This window comes from Lemur catta, chromosome 6 (genome assembly GCF_020740605.2).
Source record: "Lemur catta isolate mLemCat1 chromosome 6, mLemCat1.pri, whole genome shotgun sequence".
Classification (NCBI taxonomy): Eukaryota; Metazoa; Chordata; class Mammalia; order Primates; family Lemuridae; genus Lemur; species Lemur catta.
In genome coordinates this window covers 7,779,986-7,799,680 of record NC_059133.1, presented here as the reverse complement: position 1 = coordinate 7,799,680, position 19,695 = coordinate 7,779,986, and the positions used below count along the sequence as shown (strand labels likewise).

Genomic DNA, 19,695 nt, shown 5'->3' with positions numbered 1-19,695 from the left:
TGTTCATTAAATATAACAATAACCAATCTAAATATAATATGTTCTCAGCCAGATTTTTGCCAGGTTAGCCCTAAGGCTCTCTTTCAGTCTTTCAAGGAGAACAACCTCCAACAGATACATATTTTATTTGGTTTTTAAAAAAGGACCCACTTGTGTTCCAAGGACCAGCACTAGTAGCCTGAACCAGTGAGAACTCTTCTGGTTTTATCCCTAGAAAGTAGAAAGAACTTGTACCTAGCACCCCGGGAAAGACAGTGGAGCAAGTCACTTTTGGTTCATAAGGGAGACATTGATTCTAGAAATTTTCACTTTATTTATACTCCTTTTCAGGAAGCCTTTCAGATAAAAAATTTGATGTGGACAAGCGAGCAATGAATCTCGGGGATTTTAATGATATCATGAGGAAGGATCGATCTGGGTTCCGTCCACCTAATTCCAAAGACATGGGAACCACAGATAGTGGGCCTTATTTTGAGAAGGTGAGTTGAATCCTTTGTTTAAGGTAATAATTCATGAGAACCACTTTGGTTCCCATTTGTCTTTTGATAACTAATTTTGGAGAAAGCATAGAATTACTGAATTCAGTGAGTAAAACACAAACATCACCTGCATTAAAGTGGTGACATGAAAACAATTGATGTCAGTAGGTGATTAGGAGCTAGAACCATCTGTCTTTAACATGTGAGTATTGTGAAGAAAGCCTGAGTTTTGAAAAATTCATGAAGTTTGGAGTTTTAAGAGATAAATTATTCTGAATTCTTTTTTTTGCTGCTGTGCAGCTACAAAATAAATTTTGGGATTTTGTATAAATGTACTCCATATCTCCTAAGGTCTTACCTTATAGTTTTGAGGAGCTCTTTTGTTATCTTTCCCCACTTCCCTGGTGATCTGTGTTTAGTAACAATGTTACATTTTTCAAATTTTCAACTACCTGATTTAACCAAGTAATTTATACTATTGGCTTTGATTTTTAACATTTCTAATGGAGGAGATTATTCTTTGATTCAGAATAACAATTTGCAGTGTTCCTGGTCTTCAGAAAGCAGTTAAAACCAGAATTTTTAGATGTGGCACATTTTGACACCACCGGTGCTGGTCTGCACAGCAACATATTCACAAGAAGAATGCCCTTGGCTTCTGTTTTAGCAGCCACATAGAGTAATGAATAGTAGATGCGCAAAAATAAAGCATCTGGCAATTTTTATCTTAGTGCAATAGAGAAAATGTGTTACTAACTCAGAAGATAAGAAAAATCTATATCAAAGAGGATGGCAGATGGTGTCTGTTGGGCAGAGTATGATGATGATGATTACCAGATCCAAGTCCATCCTTGGTTATTGCTAATACACTCTAACTTTGTTTATTGCTAGTGTTTCTCTCTTTTCCCTTCTTGCATTCTGTTGCTTCACTAACCAACACTCATTGTGATTGGCTAACTCCTACTACTTTTCAGCTGACTTTGCCTTTCTCCAATCAAGATGGGTGCCTTGGGGATGAGGCTCCCTGCTCTCCCTTCTCCCCTTCTCCCAGCTACAAGCTGTCTCCCTCTGGTTCCACACTACCCAACGTCAGCCTTGGAGCAATCGGCACAGGGCTCAACCCCCAAAACTTCGCTGCTAGACAAGTAAGGAGGCCTCTCAAATTTATAACTGCTTGACTATGGCCTCGCCTTGGCCCTGGTCTGCAGTTTATTGCATCATTTGTCTGTCTTGGGAAATTTGTTGATTACTGAATGCACAGAATGATATTCAGTGTAGGTTTTAGATCTTTCAGCCCATAGAACCCATCTCTCTTCATGTTTCTCAACATGGATTTTATTTTAAACCTGTTTCTTTTGTCTTCTCATTTTTGGTCATAAGTTCACATTTAATAAGCTAACCAATAACTGACTTAGGAAAATGTTAAAGAGCCTACCTAAGTACCTTATATAATCTGATTTAGCAATGCATTTGCCATTTTCAACATTACACTGAATGATAAGTAATACTTTGGAGGTCTTTTCAATTTAATAAACCTGTTAATTTAAACATAAATATCCTAGCTACTCCAAAGGCTGAGGTGGGAGGATCACTTGAGTCCAGGAGTTTGAGGCTGCAGTTAGTTGTATAGCTGTAATTGTGCCAGTGCACTTGAGCCTGGGCGACAGAACAAGACCTCATCTAAAAAGAAAAATAAAAATAAAAAATAGTAGCAAAACCATTAAGATTAAGTATAATATTTTAGGGTTACAACATCTTGAAATCTAGTATCTTAAAGTTTAAAATATAATAATTACCTAGAGAAAGGTAACTTTAGTAGTAGATAACAACGCTTCAGAAGAGTGGGTGTTGCTCAGACATGGCAGTGTTTCACTGGCCCTGGGGTTGAACCTGGCAGTCCTCCGAGGAAGGGCTGTGCAATCAAAACAAAACAGGCCAAGCTGGTACAGGCCTTAGGGCACACAGCAGCGCTCTGCCTGCCACCCCACAGTGGCTCTGTTGTAGTTATCTTGGAGACAACCAGGAATTTGAGTCCTTTGCAACAATAACTCCAGCAGTGATATTTTCCTAGCCATAGTTCTGTGACCACTTACTTGTCACTGTGACATTCACTTCAGAACGTCATGGGAGGACATTATACAGCTTATAATTATCGTACCCATTCCGTCTCCACATGACGACTTTCCCATGTACGTCACAGGATGACGTAAAGCAGCACCTCTTACGCCATAGTCAAGTTGCACGTAGGCCTTTCATGTGCTTTCTACTTGTCTCTGTAGCAGATTTTGAACAATGTATGATACTATATCCCTGTGTTCAGATTGGTTATCTCTGGATTGGGAGTTACAGCTAATTTTTTGTTTTCTTCCCTTATATTTCACTTTTTTTCTTAATGCTTCCACAGAGGACATGGATATTTATTGCTTATATGAACAGAGAAGAAATAATTATATCTGTTTTGGGGGGCTCTTTTGTTTTGAGTTGAGGTATAAAAAATATAAAACAGGCATAACACTTAAAGTTAATGGTGATTATAAATGTGGTTGTAAGATACCATGATTATCAAAAGCTATTAGTACATAAACTTGAGTATAATAAATGAGCCAAACTAGCTGGGCATTGGACTCTACAAAAGGTCATTCTTTGTTTTCTTGATCTGTGGATTGCTACAAAGTCCATTGTTAACCACGTTAGTATACATATTCTATCCAAATATGGTCATGATTTTAAAGACTGTTTTCATATGGAGTCAATTTAATATACTTCATAATTAATAAAATTTAAGATTTTTATTTTCCAAATCACAGAAGATTTCAATCAGCTTGATAAATTTATTCTTAATTTGTATACTATTCTGAGTTAAACACTAGTTGAGGCAAATATCACCAATAACTATGAAGGGTTTGGGTCACTGTAAAAGCTTCATATATAACAAGTAAAGCTTTAGCAATAGCCAGATAAACCAGTGTTAGGATATATACTGGCTTTTGATTGCCATTTTCCTAAGTTCTAAATGTTTTTTTTAAAGGCCAGATCTGTATGATTTCCCCCAAATACATCACTGTGCAAAATAGCTGTATCCAGGCCAAGAAAATGACCAGCTTGTGATGCCAAGGTTCCATATTAAGATACAGAGATGGCGTTTTTTTGATCAACTGCTATTGACTTAGCTATACTGTTAGCAATTTCAGATGTACCAAAGTGCTCTGTACAGCTTTAGAGACGCTTGATAATGAAAAGCCTAAAACCCTTGGCGGGGGAGGGTAGAATCTGTCTACTGTGAAGAGGAAAGTAGGGTTTGATTTTACAGAAATTTTAAAAAGCAAATTCTCTTTAATACTTGTTATTAAAGGAGAGATTGAGGTTAAAAGGGCCCTCATAAAGCAGTTTTGTATTTTGCCAAAACATACCTTCTGTCAAGGACTTTAGCTACCAGCAACCCCACCATCCAAGGACGGGTCATGAATAATAGTCATCTAATGACAAGGTCATTACTTCGATGGTAAATTGTAAGCGAGAAAGATCTAAGCAGAATATTCTTGGTGAAATAAATGTTTCCTCTTTTATTGAGGATGATCTGTAACCAAGCTACAAACTACCACTGATAAAAGTTAGAGCCGAGCCATTTCACCTTAGAGTGACAGTGTGATTAGTAAGACAGGAGAAGTAGCACTGTTTAAGTTTCTCAAATTAAAGGTCTTCTGATGTTTAAACAACCCTTTGGGAGACATAAAATTCATGGCGGATCTTTGATTTTCTTTTATGAGATACACAGGTTTTAATTGCCATTTCTACTTTATGTTTATAATCATTTTTATTTATTATGCTTTCAAGTTCATTAATTGCCCTGTAGCAGTCCCTTAATCTGTTTTTGAATCATTAAGCCATCACAGTATCTTTAGTATTCTAGAACTTAATGATGCCATTACAAAATTCTTCTTTAAAATTACTTTAATTCCCATGATTCCAGGGATGAGATGATGGTGGTGACTTCAAATTAGAGTATACATAGTTGGTATAAGCAGTGGTGCAGCTGTCTTTGCCAAAGGTGTTCTGTGGGATATTTTCAAGTGTATGGAATTGGTGGGACATGGATGTTTGCAAATGATGCCCTCATCCTACAGACCAGGGCTATATTGAGTCCTGGGAATGCAAAGATGGAAGGATTAAGCAGATGGTAGAAAGACAGAATGAAAAATATCTAGAATGTGGTTTGATGATGTGTGTCATCAAAGAGTTTTAAAGTGTTTTGAGAACAAACAGGTATGCACAGTTAATTTGAATGTGGAATAAGGAAGAAGGTTTTGGGGGAAGACTCTTGATGAGGATGACCTCCGAGCTGAGCCTTGAAGAAGCCAAGTAAAGATGGTATAGAAAAGAACCTCAGGCAAAGGGAACAGTGTCAAGTTACCAAATGTAGTTTCCATGCTGAAGGACTTTCCTGGGCTAGAAACAAGTCAGGAAGGAAGGCTACCATATAACCCAGCTTTCCATAGCTCTCTCGTTGGAACAGTGTAGAAGTGCTCCAGTGAGTTTGTCCTCCAGAAATCAGGGAGTTAAGCTTATTTTTAACTAGACTGATAACTCATGTGTTTGAATGAGAAGTTACAGGTGAGTAATACTTTTTTTGGTATCCCTGTAATGATTTTTACTTTTTCCCTTTCTTCCTTGTTTATCTCACCGTGTGACTGATCCACATTTCCTCATCTAGCAAAGACGGGGTCAAGCAGATCCAGGACAAAGAAGGGTGTTCAGATCTGGAGTAGGGTCCTCATGATGCTAGGCTTGCTCTTTGATGGCAGTGATTTTGTGATTAACCAATTCAGAGAAGTAATATTGTGGTGTTGTTTTACATCTGATAATTATTCATAAGCCTGAATTTTTACTTAAGTGCCTTTCAAAATGGATCTCAGATTATAAAGTTTGAGAAGAAATTTGGTAAACCCAATCTCAAAGAATAGTTGAAATAAATGTTATGTTGCCTTTACCTTTCAATCACAGAAAAGAATGTAGAACTGCTTCTGACATTTGACTAAATTTAACCCTTTTATTATATAGAATTCATCAGACTGTGCAGGTGGTGGTGATATACCCATGATTCTATTTAAGTAATTGCCCCAAGCTTTCCAAAATCAGGAACTTCTCAGTTATAAAGTTCTGTGAATCCATGGAACACAGTGTATTATTCTTCTGAGGGATAGAAAACCAGAACTGTTTCTTACTTGCATTTTCTTATGTTAACAAAAAGCCTTACTGTTGCTTTTATGTTTACAGGGTGGTAATCATGGTTTGTTTGGAAATAGCACAGCACAATCGAGAGGTCTGCACACACCAGTGCAGCCACTAAATTCTTCTCCTAGTCTCCGGGCACAAGTGCCTCCCCAGTTTATTTCCCCCCAGGTAAGCAATTTTGTGTTTCCATGAATCAAAATGAAAGTCTATTCAGGAGGTTACCAGTTGTTAACTGACTAATATTTGTGGGCATGAAAGAAATAAAAGTTACTGGTTTAAAATATGAAAAATCCATTGTTTCTTGGTCTTTTGGCTATGGTCAAGTATAGTAAAATATGAAATATCCACCCAGCAAGGATCAAGATTTTTAGAACAAAATATCAAATCTCATGTTTTATTACTTTGCACATACTAACAAAGTAGATGTTTTTACATGAAAAACAGTATGTGTATATTCCATTTAGATCTATTTTTCTAATACTACATTGATATTTAAGATTACATATAATTAAAACTACTTTATAAATTGTGACTTACCAACATTCAGAGATTGGTTGTCCTTGGTGATTCACCCACAGATAAATGAGAAATTCAAGGTTCTTGGTTATTCTGAAAAATTTTGAGGTGCTGTCTGCTAACATACTGACCAGATAGATGCTCTAGGGGGAGTTTTAGAACTAATGAAGTAGCAGAGACACTGTACTAAAATCTCATTCGTAGGGCAGCTCTGTGTAGGCTGTAGTCCATTGGGTACCATGGGAACCCTTTAGATCTTGTGCAATGAGTTGTTTTGTCTTTGTTCTTGTTTTGTTTTTATTGGGGGTAGGGGGTAAAGGTGAGAGATTTGTGTCGGTCTGCCACTCACTGTCCCTGGTACCTCTTTGTGACAAAATGGGTCTGAGGAGCAGAATAAAAGCTGAGAAGCCCAAGTAAGGATTCAGTGTGTAACCTTTAGTCTCTTTAGAATGTGACTTTAATGAACTAAGGTCAAGAGCTTTGAGTCCATCTCATTCTATAAAAGAGGTTGGGAGTACTTACTAGATCCAACCAGTGTGTTATGAAGGGTCAGTTTTTTTGCTTGTTTGTTTTTTGAAATTTCTTTTAAAACAATGGCTTAAAATAATTATTGGAAACAATAATCTATAGATTTCAAATCCTGTTTTTAACATTCTGAGTCTTTATCTGTCTTAGTAGAGGAGGAAATTTTCACCCACACCCCATCCCCTCCAACTGGCCTCACAAGGTCCTGCTGGGAGTTGGGACTCTGTCCCTTTAGTGTCTCTCTTCTTCTTTCCTTCTCTTTTAAGTTCCAGTCATCCTTTAAGCCCCAGGTGATATGTCCTCTAGACAGAGCCATTCCTGACTTTCCTAGTGCTCCACAATGGCAGCAGAATCTCGCTCTGTCGCCGGGGCCGGAATATAGTGGTGTCGTCATAGCTCACTACAACCCCAAATTCCTGGTCTCAAGTGATCCTCCTGCGTCAGGCTTCCAAGTAGCTGGGACTACAGGTGCACACCACTGTGCCCAGATAATTTTTCTATTTTTTGTAGAGATAGGATCTCACTATGTTGCTCAGGCTGGTCTCGAACCCCTGGTCCAAAGCAATCCTGCCTCAGCCTCCCAAAGTGCCAGGATTACAGGCGTGAGTTACCGCACCCGGCCAACAATGCAGTATCTTAAGTCTTGGAGCACTTTTTATTATCGCTTGGTATGAGGCTGATAGTCATCCATGGCTATTGAATGTCCATGATGTGCTAGATAATGTCTTGGTGATGCACAGTTGAAGAAAATGCCATCTATCCCTTCACAGCCTCTTGGAGTTGGTGGCAGAGGGGTGGGTGGGGAGGAGGTGATAGCAGAAGAGACAGCAGATAGTGTGATAAATGGTTGTATAGAAGTGATTAACAGAATTTGGGGGATCAGGTGAGGCTTCTTGCTAGCAATAACATTTAAACTGGGTCTCGAAGAATGAGTCAAGAGTTTTTTGGGTGTAGCAGATTAAAGATGCCATCTAAGCAGCAGTAGCCTCAGGTACAAGGGGCATTAATATCTACAGGAACATGGCATGTTTGGGGAAATGCAGTTTGAAGAATTAGTCTGAGCTTGTTGAAGTGTGTGTGCACATACACATGCGTGCGCATCAGGAATGAAATAGGGAGAAATTAAATAGGAAGTTGGAGGCCAAATTTGGACCTTATCTTGCTCAGGAGTTTGAGCTTTGTCCTGTAGGCCAATCCTTATCAGCATGGTTTATAACCAGTCTCTGGGCTACTACTTAAAGATACACTTCCCAGGTTTTCCCTAATCTCCTGATACAGAATCTTGTGCTTTGGGGCCTAGTCACTCCCAGGTGATTTTTATGTGCATTCTAAAGTTTGGCTACAGACACATAGTGTGAAATATGATTTTTTGGCTGAGTGGTGATGTAGGAAATTTTAAGGTTTAGAAAGAAAGATAACATTGGTAGTAATATAGAGGACATGTTTGAGTGGCGGAATTACTAAAGCAGAGGAGAGCAAATGTAGGGAGTCCAGGTAAGGCAGTGGCAGTGGGAATGGAAACCCTCTTGTAAAAGTTGCCTGTGACCTGTGTGCTGCAGAATACCGTGGTCTGCCCTGCAGTCTGTATCAGCAGCGTTTGGCACAGTGAACCACTCCTCCCTTTTTGAAACACTTTGTTCATTTGGCCTTGGGGCATCTTCTGTATTGGTTCTCTGTCTGCCTCTTCTCCATCTCCTTCACAAGTTCCTCCTCTCCATCCCAACCTCTCCCCCTCACCTGTAGCCGCTGCTAGGTGATTTACCTAGTGGAATAGCTTTAAGTACTAGATTCCAAAATGGTGTCTTCAGCCCACATCTTTTTTCTCAACTGCACAGACTACTGGACATCTCTACTAGGATCTCAGGTTAACACATCAGACCTTCTGATTCCACCCCACACTCCCCTCAAAAACATCCTCTTGCTTCAAGTAAGTGGCACCCCTATTCTGCAAGTGTTCAGGCCAAAGACCTCGAGCTAGTCGTGTCTCTTCTCAGAGATCACGCTCATCCCATTAACAAATTCTCCCTTCAAAACTTTTTCCAAAATCCAACCATTTCTTGTCACCTCCACTAACATGGTCCCTGGCCAAGCCACCGCTTTCTCTCGTGGATTATGGCAGTGATCTCCTGCCTGGTCCCTGCCCTACTTCATTCAACGCTGCCTGTCTCAGGTGTGAGTCAGACTGATCCTCTAACACTTCATTGTCCAGTGTGGTAGCCAGTAGCCACATGAGCAACTGAAATGTGCCCAGTGGACTGGAAGAACTAAATTTTTTATTTTATTTCATTTTAATAACTTAAATTTAAATAGCCACACCTGGTTAGTGGCCACTGTACAGACAGTGCAGCTACAGAACATTTCAGTGTTGTACAAAGTTCTGTACAGCCATGCTCTAAAACAGAAGATAGGTCATGTTATTAATACTACTTTACCAGGAATACCCTTGTGGCTCTCTCTCTCCCTGAGAGTGCAAAGCAGGGAGTCCTTACTGTAGTCTTTGAGGCTCTTGGTGATCTCCCCTCACCTCCGTACATTCATGCCGCTCTAGCTAACTGCTCCCAGCACACCAACCATACTCCTGGAATATTCTTTTCCCAGGTTCTCCATCTTTATTTCCTTCAGCTCCCTGCTCCAGTGTCACCTTATCTGCACAGCTTTTGCAGCCCAGCTGCACACAGTGCAGCACCTGCCCCACTACTCCATCGTCTTACCCTCCTCTGATTCATTTGTTCCTGTCTTTCTCCTCCTCTGCCCCAGGAGTGTAATAAGCTTCATTCACAGTGGCAGGGCCTGGGTCTGCCTTGTTTGCTGCTAGAGTCTAAGCATCTACAGCTGTGCAGGGCATGTTTTTTTTCAGCTCAGTAACTCTGTATCGAGTCATGGAAATGTGGGTATCAGAATGATTTTGAAAGTGGAATTGTTAGGAAAACATAGTTAACTTTGTCTAAGAAACTTAGGTGCCACAAATCTATGACCAGAGTATCTGCTCTACTTAAAAAACTGAAAGTACTTGTATTCCCTACATTTTTGAAATTTGCTTATTTAGGAAAACATGGTTAACATTTATTTAATCCATAATGGGTGCAGAATACTAAATAATAGTATTAATGTTAAATAATTGAATATTAAATAATTTATATTAAATATAAATATTAAATGATCTTCCATCATTTCCTGATATTTCTATATTTTTAAAAAACGAAATAGTTGAGTAGCTCTATTTAATAGAAATTTAAAAAGATAACCACACTGAAAGTTTGGACAGTGAAGAAAAAAATTCTTTTAGAAACTACCTACCCAGATACAATGACAGCGGTTATTTTTATACAATCCTCTATTCAGACTTTTTTCTTGTACGGGCATGCTTTTCACATAATTGTATTCATTGTCACTAGAACCTGCTGTTTTTGTTAACATCATGTCCTAATATTTTCCTCTGTTCCTGTATAGTCTCCATGTTGATCTTAATGTTTCATCAGACAGATTTACCTTGATTTACTTGACATTCTCTTCCTCCATTATTAGGTATTAAATTGTTTCTGATTTTTCACTGTTATAAATAATGCCACAGAGAAATCCTTATACCTAAATCTTTGCCCATATTATTTATTTATTTTTTTTTTATTTGAGACAGAGTCTCACTCTGTTGCCCAGGCTAGGATACTGTGGCATCAGCCTAGCTCACAGCAACCTCAAACTCCTGGGCTCAAACGATCCTACTGCCTCGGCCTCCCGAGTAGCTGGGACTACAGGCATGTGCCACCATGCCTGGCTAATTTTTTTCTATATATATTTTTAGCTGTCCAGATCATTTCTTTCTATTTTTAGTAGAGACAGCCGGGGTGGGGTGGGGCACGGGGGGGTCTCACTCTTGTTCAGGCTGTTCTCAAACTCCTGACCTCGAGCAATCCTCCTGCCTCAGCCTCCCAGAGTGCTAAGATTACAGGAGTGAGCCACCGTGCCCAGCCTGCCCATATTATTTTTAAATTTAGTTGCTCAGAATGAAATTTCTAGGTCAAAGCACATGAACATTCAAAAAGGCTTTGATACATGTCATCAAATTTTACATCCATTCTGACCACATTATAGGGGCACTAACTATTTAATGTAAACATAGAGAGAAGACACTGAAACTCACCTTTACAATTTATTACAGGTGTCCTGGACCTTAGGTTTCTGTCATTGCCTTTTTCCTCCAGGTACTCAAATGCAGTATTCAGAAAGCAATACATTTTAGTAAGCTTTTGTCTTGCCTTTAAATTACTGTCATTTTGCACCTGCTATGCTTTGTTAAATGCCGTATTGATTGCAATAAGATCTTCACTTTCTCCAACCCAGCTGGAGATTGAAGAGCTTTTAAGCCAGAGTAATTAACTCCCTGCAGTAGGGTATGTGCAAACCTGCACTGTAATTACTCTGCAGCCCAGGTATGAATAGGCATTTGCCTGGAGCCTAGTGGTGTTTCTCTTTGGTCCTTTTGTATTCTTTGGAGAAAAATAATATAATACATTTGCAATCTGAAGAAGGGAGAAGTTGAACAAGGCTGTGATAGGATGTCCTCAAAAGTATGATTTTTTATAGTCTGTAAAATTGTCAGTGTATAGAACATACGATGATACCTTCTAAATATAAGGTCACATTCCTGTGCTTTTCTTTATAGTCTTTGTGTATCTATCTTTCTATCTTTAAACAATATGTTGTTTTCTTTTTGCTTTTTTTGCCCTTTATATAATGAAATTATATAGAATATAGCTTTTTTTTTTTTTTCTGTTTTATTTTTACTTGACATTGTTCCTAAGATATTCCCATGTTGATTTGGGCAATTTGTGGTTCCTATGGTATTCCATTATATGAATATGCCACAATTACCTATTCTCCTACCGACTCTACTATTGATAGACATTTCGATTGTTCCTAGGTTTTTGCTATGATAAGTGGTGCTGCTGTGAATATTCTTATATTTATCTGCTAGGATGAATTTCCCTAGGGTACTGCTGGGCCATGGGCGTGTTTTACTTTGAATGGTGGTTTCTTTAGCTAATTTTGAGTGGTAGGAATTGCTGGAGGGAGAGGAGAGAATAATGCTCTCTTGGTGAGGGATGGCCAAGGGATGGCATCCATTCCCAAGACTGAAGAGAAGTGGGTTAGTCCAGAGACTAGCCAGATTGTTCAGTAGAGCTTTTAAAACTGAACAAAGAAGGAAAGAGATATGAAAGCTCAGACAATGGCCATTCATTTTGGAGGTCAGCAGGTTGGAAAAGAAATTAAGCAGAGGAGATTTCTGGTGCATCCCAGAAGAAAACTTCGGAAAGGAAGTTGGAAACAATGCTAATGGCCCAGACCAGGGCTGTCCAGTAGAAATACAACACGAGCCACCTAATGTGATTAAAACATTTTTAATAGCCACATTAGAAAAGCTAAAAAGAAATGGGTAAAATTAATTTTAGTAACATATATTCTTTAACATAATATTTCCAAAATATCATGTAATCAGTGCTTAACATTATTATTGAGATTTTTACTTTCTTTTTTTTTGATATAAAGTCTTTGAAATCTGGTATGTATTTTAAACTTAAAGCACATCTCATTTGAGACAAGCCATATTTCAAGTGCTCAATAGCTGTATGAGACTAGTAGCTAACATATTAAACAGCACAGGTCTGGAGAGTTGAACAAAGTTACTCTATTAGTTTCGTAGAGCTGCCATGACAAATTGCCACACACTGTGTGGCTTAAAACAGCAGAAATTTATTCTCTCAGCTTTGGAGGCCACAAATCTGAAATCAAGGTAGCATCAGGGTTGGTTCCTGCTGGAGACTGAGGGAAAATCTATTCCCTCCCTGTCTCCTGGCTTCTGGTGGTTGCTGGCAATCCTTGTTGTCCCTTGGCTTATAGATATATCACTCCAGTCTCTGCCTCTGTGTTCACCCGACGTCCTCAACTGTGTGTGTCTGTCTTTACATGGCTTTTTTTCCCTTCTCTTATCTCTGTCTCCAAATTTCCCTCTTCTTCTGAGGACAGTGGTTATTGGGTTAGGGCCCACCCTAATTCAGTATGACCTCATGATTGCATCTACAAAGACCCTATTTCTAAATAAGGTCACATTCTGAGGTTCCAGGTGGGCATAAATGTATGGAAAACACTAGGTACAAGGCCAGGCGTGGTGGCTCACACCTGTAATCCTAGCACTGTGGGAGGCCGAGACGGGCGGATTGTTGAGCTCAGGAGTTCAAGACCAGCCTGAGCAAGAGCGAGACCCTGTCTCTACTAAAGAAATAGAAAAGAAATTATCTGGACAACTAAAACATATATACAAAAAATTAGCCGGGCATGGTGGCACATGCCTGTAGTCCCAGCTACTCAGGAGGCTGAGACAGAAGGATTGCTTGAGCCCAGGAGTTTGAGGTTGCTGTGAGCTAGGCTGACGACACGGCACTCTAGCCCGGACAACAGGGTGAAACTCTTGTCTCAAAAAACAAAGAAAACATTAGGTATAGTTGCTAATTTAAATGAATTTAAAATTCACACTGAAGATAGTACATATGATTTCATGGACCATTGAGGTATAGTGAAATAAGATTGTGGTTTGAAGTATAGTTTTGAGAACACAGGATATATCTATATGTACCCTATCCCCCCCCAAACCTTTTATTATAGTGAGGTTAAAATTATTATATCAGAGATAGTAAGTCATACTGGTGACATTTAGGGTGAATTGAAAGGAGAGGTGAAGAGTTACTTGGGGGAAACTGGAGGAAATGTGTTCCTCATGGTGGTCATAAAGCTGGTGCTGAGACAGAATGCACAGTAGTGTGTGCTCACATCTGCTTGGAACACAACAGTTAAAATAGAAACTCAAACAAGTTTTTAAATTGGTTGGTAACACTCAGCATCTTAGGATAGAGAGGAAGCAGCTGGGAGAACTATTACTTTGAACCAGAGTACTTTACAAAATGGTAGAATTCGTGAGTTATCAGCTATCGCCAACCTTTTTGGCACCGGGGACCAGTTTCATGGAAGACATTTTTTCCACAGACGAGTGGCAGGGGATGCGGTGGGGGGTGGTTGGGGATTGGAGGGTTAAGTGACAGTGACTGAGATTTTGTAAGAAAATGAGCAAGTGAGCCAAGTATAGGAAACCTGAACTTGGTCAGATGTTTTTAGACTAGAAGGATATCAAAGGAAAGATAGGCATATATTCTTAGAGAACATGGTAGAGATGGTGGCCCAAAAGTATTAGAAAACTGAGAAATTTTAATTCTGAGCATAATGCTAAAGAAAGGTAAAAGGGAAGACCCAACGGGGAAGATTTCCTATAAACTCATTTTATAAAGGGGCATTTTCAGAAGGTGGAAAGCAAAGGTAAAAGCAAGGATGAATGTATATAAGAGGTGCCTCAGGGAATTAGAACACAAAATAAGTTGAGGCTTGTGAAAAAGTATGCACATTTAAAAAACCTTTAGAGTTTGGTTTGGTGCAATTTGGTGACTGGGAAAGGAATCATTGCTTTGGACTAGTGTATCATGCCCACTGATTAGAAAGTGGAAATAAAATCTTTATTGCTTTTGTTAAGAAGAATGTTCAAACCAAAACAATTAAGACTGGTGAAATCCTATAGCAGAAAAATAATTTGTGAAAAGATTTGCAGAGCCCTCTCTGTGATCTTTGAGGAATGCTGAGAGTCTTCAAGGAGAGTTTAATAATGACCACCCTCTTTCCTGCCCAAATTCTTTTAAGGAAAAGAGGAAGGCATATTGGGGCCAGAATATCTCCTTTACTGCCAATTAAGCAGATGCTGGAGAATGTGTGCTTCCTAATACTGAATTCCAGACTTCACCCTGAGTAACTGGAACGGGGCAGCCCTCCCTATAGCCTTGCTTCCAAGAAGAAGGGGAAGGAGGCCTGGAGTGCCATGATGAAGGTGGAGGTCCCTCTGTGTGCATCCTCAGATCAGAAATGGGAAACAAGCACACCTCCCTTAATAGGAAGTGAGGGGAAATTTTTTAAAAACAATCTCTGAAGGGAAAAATAAGGAAAATGGCTTAAGATTGATTAACTTAGTGCCAATTCCAGGCAAGAATCTAGACTAGATTATCAAAAAGATTGCTTTTGAGTACCTATGGCAGTAATCAATAATCATAGTTGGCTAACAAGTTTTAACTCATTCCCTTCATTGATTGGTAAACATACTGGAATATAAAAATGATATAGGCCGGGCACGATGGGTCACACCTGTAATCCTAGCACTCTGGGAGGCTAAGGTGGGAGAATCACTCAAGCTTAGGAATTCGAGACAAGCCTGAGCAAGAGCGAGACCCTGTCTCTACTAAAAATAGAAAAAACTAGACAGTCATTGTGGGGCACACCTTTAGTCCCAGCTGCTTGGGAGGCTGTGGCAGGAGGATCACTCGAGCCCAGGAGTTTGAGATTGCAGTGAGCCATGATGATGCCACTACACTCTACCTGGGATGACAGAGTGAGACTCTTGTCTCAAAAAAAAATTTTCTTTAAATAAAAATGATGTGATTATTGTGTCTCTAACAGGCCATTTGACATGCTGTCTCTTTGTATTGAATGAGATGGAACACTATAGGCTAAATGCTAAACAGTTGTATGAATTAGTAAATGATTGACTATTCATAGGCTGATCTGTTTCATGTTGAAAGGACATTTTAGTGGCATATGACTGGATTATCCCAGTTCTGTCATGTTCAACATTCCCATCCATGACCAGATGGGAGAATACAAACTGGAATAAGTGGAATGATGGGATCAAAAAGAACTTGGTGGAGTGACTCTTAACATGTTAAAATATAATAGAGACTCATTCATTTAATAGGTATTTATCAAGCATCTACTACATGCCATGCACATAAAAGCAAATATAAGGTCCTAAGCTCAAATAAAAATACAAATTAATAAAATTTTAAAACTTAGCTTCATGGGTTAAATATTATTAATAAATATTACATGGGGGAAGCATTTTTAAATATAGTGGATTTTAATTGACATTAAACTTAGTGTATGAATCAGGAGTTGTGATCACCAGAGAAACTGAGATCTTGGGCATTATTAATAAAAGCATGACTTTTAACAGGATGGTTAGGGATGGCCAGGTCTACATGGAGCTACCTTAGAAAATGGCCTTCTGTATTTAGCCTGAAGATGAGATGCAAGAGAACTGTATTCATTGTCTCTAGACATTTGAAGAACCAGCCTGTGGAATAATATGAACATTTATAGAGTGCATCTCTAAGCATTTAACATATATTAACTCATGAAAATCCTCAGCCCATTGAAGTTAATATTATTATTATTCCTCTTTTGGAGATAAGGAAAGTAAGGGTCAGAAAGATTAAGTAACTTGCTGTGAGTCACACAGCTTTGAAGTGGCAGAGCTGGGATGCCAGTCTGCCCCGAGGACTGAACTCTCGGCCAGCGTGCTGCTAAGTTCCTAAGTTCTTTCTCTGTGGCCCTAGCTGGTCCAGTGTATTCAGTGATGAAAGTGCAGGGAAACTCATTTCAGCTCACTTAAAACATCTTAGCAGACCAAAGATGGGAGGGAATCCTTTCTCTGTCACCAGAGCTTCCCCACAGCCCAGTCTGGCTCACTACTGAAAACCAGGGAGGGGAGCCAGCTGGGCCAGCTGACCTTCCAGGCGCTTCCACACTGCTGATTCTGAGAGTGTTTCCTATCAGAAGTCATGAGTTGACTCTCCTGTGTCTCCTACTTACAAGTTAACATATTTTTCTTATTTGTGTAGCAGAAGTGCTTTCTTGTAAACATTTATGTATTAGCTTTGTGCAATTTGGTGTGTATTGTTTTATGACACGTTTCCAGTAACAATTTCTCAGTTAGGCAAAAGCCATATTGTCATTGAAAATTTTTTTTCTTAAAGATGTTTTCCTGAGTAGGAAATTCATAGTTTTTATTGTAGAAAATTGGGAAGTCTAAGAAGATAATTAAAATCTCTTATAATCCCACTGCTCAGAGATAATCACTGTTAACACTTGTTTTAGACGCATCAACATTCTTTTCATAGAAAAAAATACTTTGATAAATCCCAAGGATTCCTTTTTTTTTTTTCTTTTGGCTAGGTTTCTGCCTCAATGCTCAAGCAGTTTCCCAACAGTGGCCTGAGTCCAGGTCTTTTCAACGTGGGGCCCCAGTTATCGCCTCAACAAATTGCCATGCTGAGCCAGCTCCCACAGATTCCCCAGTTTCAGTTGGTAAGTGGCAGATTTTCTTCCTGTAGCTAAAAACATTTGCTTTTTTTTCCCCCTTTAGCTTTGATCTGCTTCGTACATCTCTGCCACTTTTTATGTTTGGAGGGTATTAATTCACACTTTTATGCAAATTACTGAGTGTGCTTAAGGGTTGATGTATCAGCTCAACTGGATGTAAATGTAACTAATAGACAGGTAACTGGTGTTACTTCCCTCATTGATACTTCTGATTCAGTGACCCATACTTCAGTGCACAGACCCTTTCGGTGCTCTCTATAAGTCAATCTTAGGAAACTTTTGTTCCCTGTTTTCTCCTTGTTTTGTAGGCATGTCAGCTTCTCCTGCAGCAGCAGCAGCAGCAGCAGCAGTTGTTACAGAACCAGAGAAAGATTTCTCAAGCTGTGCGCCAACAGCAAGAGCAGCAGGTATGCAGGATGGGAAGGGTACCTCCAGTGCTGGTAGCAAAAAGGCATCACATGTGGTCTTTTCCTAGGAAGTTGGGGGTGTTGGCTTCTCATTTGTCTGTCTGCTCCTGTCCTCCAGCTGGCTCGAATGGTGAGTGCACTCCAGCAGCAGCAGCAGCAGCAGCAGCAGAGGCAACCCAGCATGAAGCATTCGCCATCTCATCCTGTTGGGCCCAAGCCGCATCTGGACAACATGGTACCCAACGCGCTGAATGTGGGGCTCCCAGACCTTCAAACCAAAGGGCCAATACCTGGATATGGTTCTGGTAAGTTGTTATTGGTAAACACTACCTTTTAAAAAATCTGCCTGTCTAAGCCTGTGGTAGGGTTTGAACCTTCATTACCTTCTGTTTTTACAACAGCCATACAAGGTAGATAAATATTCTTATCCTTGGTTTACAGAGGAGCTATCTGAGGCTTCTCAAGTTGCAATGGTTTTCCAGATTTCACCACACAATTACTAAATAGCATAGATAGGCCTCCAACTTCTCTGGCTCCATAGCAGTCTTTTACTACAACATGTTTATGAATGACAAACTGCTCTCCTACCACCAGGAATTTCTAAGAGCCAGTTTAACTGTTAGTATGTGCTGTGAGTGCTACACATGGCTGAGGTTATGATCTGTTAAACTATGTACTAGTTGAAATGTTTTGCTCCACTGATAAAATTGCCTTCTCTTGAAAACATGAGGAACTCAAATTATAAGGCAGATTGATAAAAATTCATCTGATATTAGTATTTCATTTGATTTAAATAGAATAGCTTAAGTAAGGTTATACCTTTGACATTCATCAAGAATTTTTTGGCAGGCAAATCGTAGCTCTTTCAGAACTGAGCAACTTGCTGTAAGCAGAATCTAGTCAGTGAGGCAGCAGTGATTTCAAAAATAAAACTTACAAATTAAAGACAACATACACCACAGTGGTTTCATTTCAAACTAACAACATTTAGAATTTATTTTGATAAAATATATGCTATTCTATGCAAACTTGAAAAACTAGAGTTGGAAGACCTGAAGGCCATGCTCCTAGGTGACAAAGTGACCCCGGACAAATGGCTCTGCTATTTGTGCTTTAACCCCATGATCTTCCTACTGGGGTGCCCATGTGTGGGGTGAGCAAAGACTTCAGGCATCCTTGATCCTGGATAGTTTAAGGGAATTAATTTCCAGATCCTTAATTTCCACCAACTGTTTTCTTTCTTAAAAATGCTCTAGTTGAGAACTGTCTTAAATTCAAAATAACCTTTCTTCCACTTGACATGAATGAAGGGCAGGCCCTCTGCCCATCCCACATCTTCCTACTGTGTTCAGCTGGGCTACAGAATGCCAGGGGTACCAAGCACGAGGGAGCCTCCCTTGATGGCTAACGAAGGTGTTCTGACTGTGGGGTTTCCAGGCTTCTTCTTAATCACATTTCCTGTTGAGGATGAAGCTTGATGGAGGATACTGGGTATTTTGGTATGTGTTGGGGTGTGCTGAATGTAGACACTGCGTGATAATAAAGCAGAGCAACTTTGCTCTTCGTGCCCTTTTGTCAAAGAGTGCATAGTTCTGGAGGTACAGTCCAGTCAGTGCAAAGGAAAGAGAGCGACTGAAAGCCACAAGCAGTCTTTTCACATGTTTAAGTGCACGTAGTTCTTTTCAGCTTTGCTCTGTGCTCTGTGCTCATCCCTAGAGCATGTCATTAGGTGAAAAGAAAACCACCTTCCAGCAGCTTGAGCAGGATAGGTTAGTGACACAGATTCTTTTAAATACACATTTTCAGGATGCATCAGGTAAAGCCCATGGGAAAATGTTCACATCATTTCCTTTAGGCTGATTTAGTGTTAAAAACCTAAAATCATATGATGTATTTATTTTAATGACAGTTCTTATGACATCTTTAGTATTTTCTGCCTCCTATTAAAAAGTGACATTATATTTTGGCTATGAATCTGTTAGTTTTTAGCAACATATACCTTTCTCATTTATTAAATACACAGAAAATTTTTATCATGATGTCTTATTAGATTAATAGTGTTATTTGTGATTATTTTGCTTATTTCCTACTTGTTTCTAATGGCTAAAGGATCAGAGAACAGTATATACTTATATACACATTCACTGAAGAAATTTCATGTTTTTTACCTACAAAACTCCTGTTTCATAGGTAACTTATAAATTTAGCTATGTATTATATTATTTCAAAATAAGTAAGGAGAAAGAACATCAACTTATTAACTTGTTTTTACATTTGATATCTTATTAAAG

The 19,695-nt window shown here is 39.3% G+C and overlaps 1 protein-coding gene across 5 annotated transcripts in view; it reads left to right on the top strand.

The window, feature by feature from the left end:
- Nucleotides 1-19,695, top strand: part of TNRC6B (trinucleotide repeat containing adaptor 6B) — a 63,446-nt gene that overhangs the window by 27,289 nt on the left and 16,462 nt on the right. For 4 of the 5 annotated variants that reach the window (XM_045554852.1, XM_045554854.1, XM_045554853.1 and 1 more), the window contains 5 exons: nt 331-479; nt 5,754-5,879; nt 16,851-16,982; nt 17,306-17,404; nt 17,523-17,709. In XM_045554852.1, the coding sequence (XP_045410808.1) occupies nt 331-479; nt 5,754-5,879; nt 16,851-16,982; nt 17,306-17,404; nt 17,523-17,709 (693 nt within the window). Of the gene's footprint in view, nt 1-330; nt 480-1,453; nt 1,625-5,753; nt 5,880-16,850; nt 16,983-17,305; nt 17,405-17,522; nt 17,710-19,695 lie in introns of all 5 variants that reach the window. The other variant, XM_045554857.1, reaches the window with a different exon arrangement.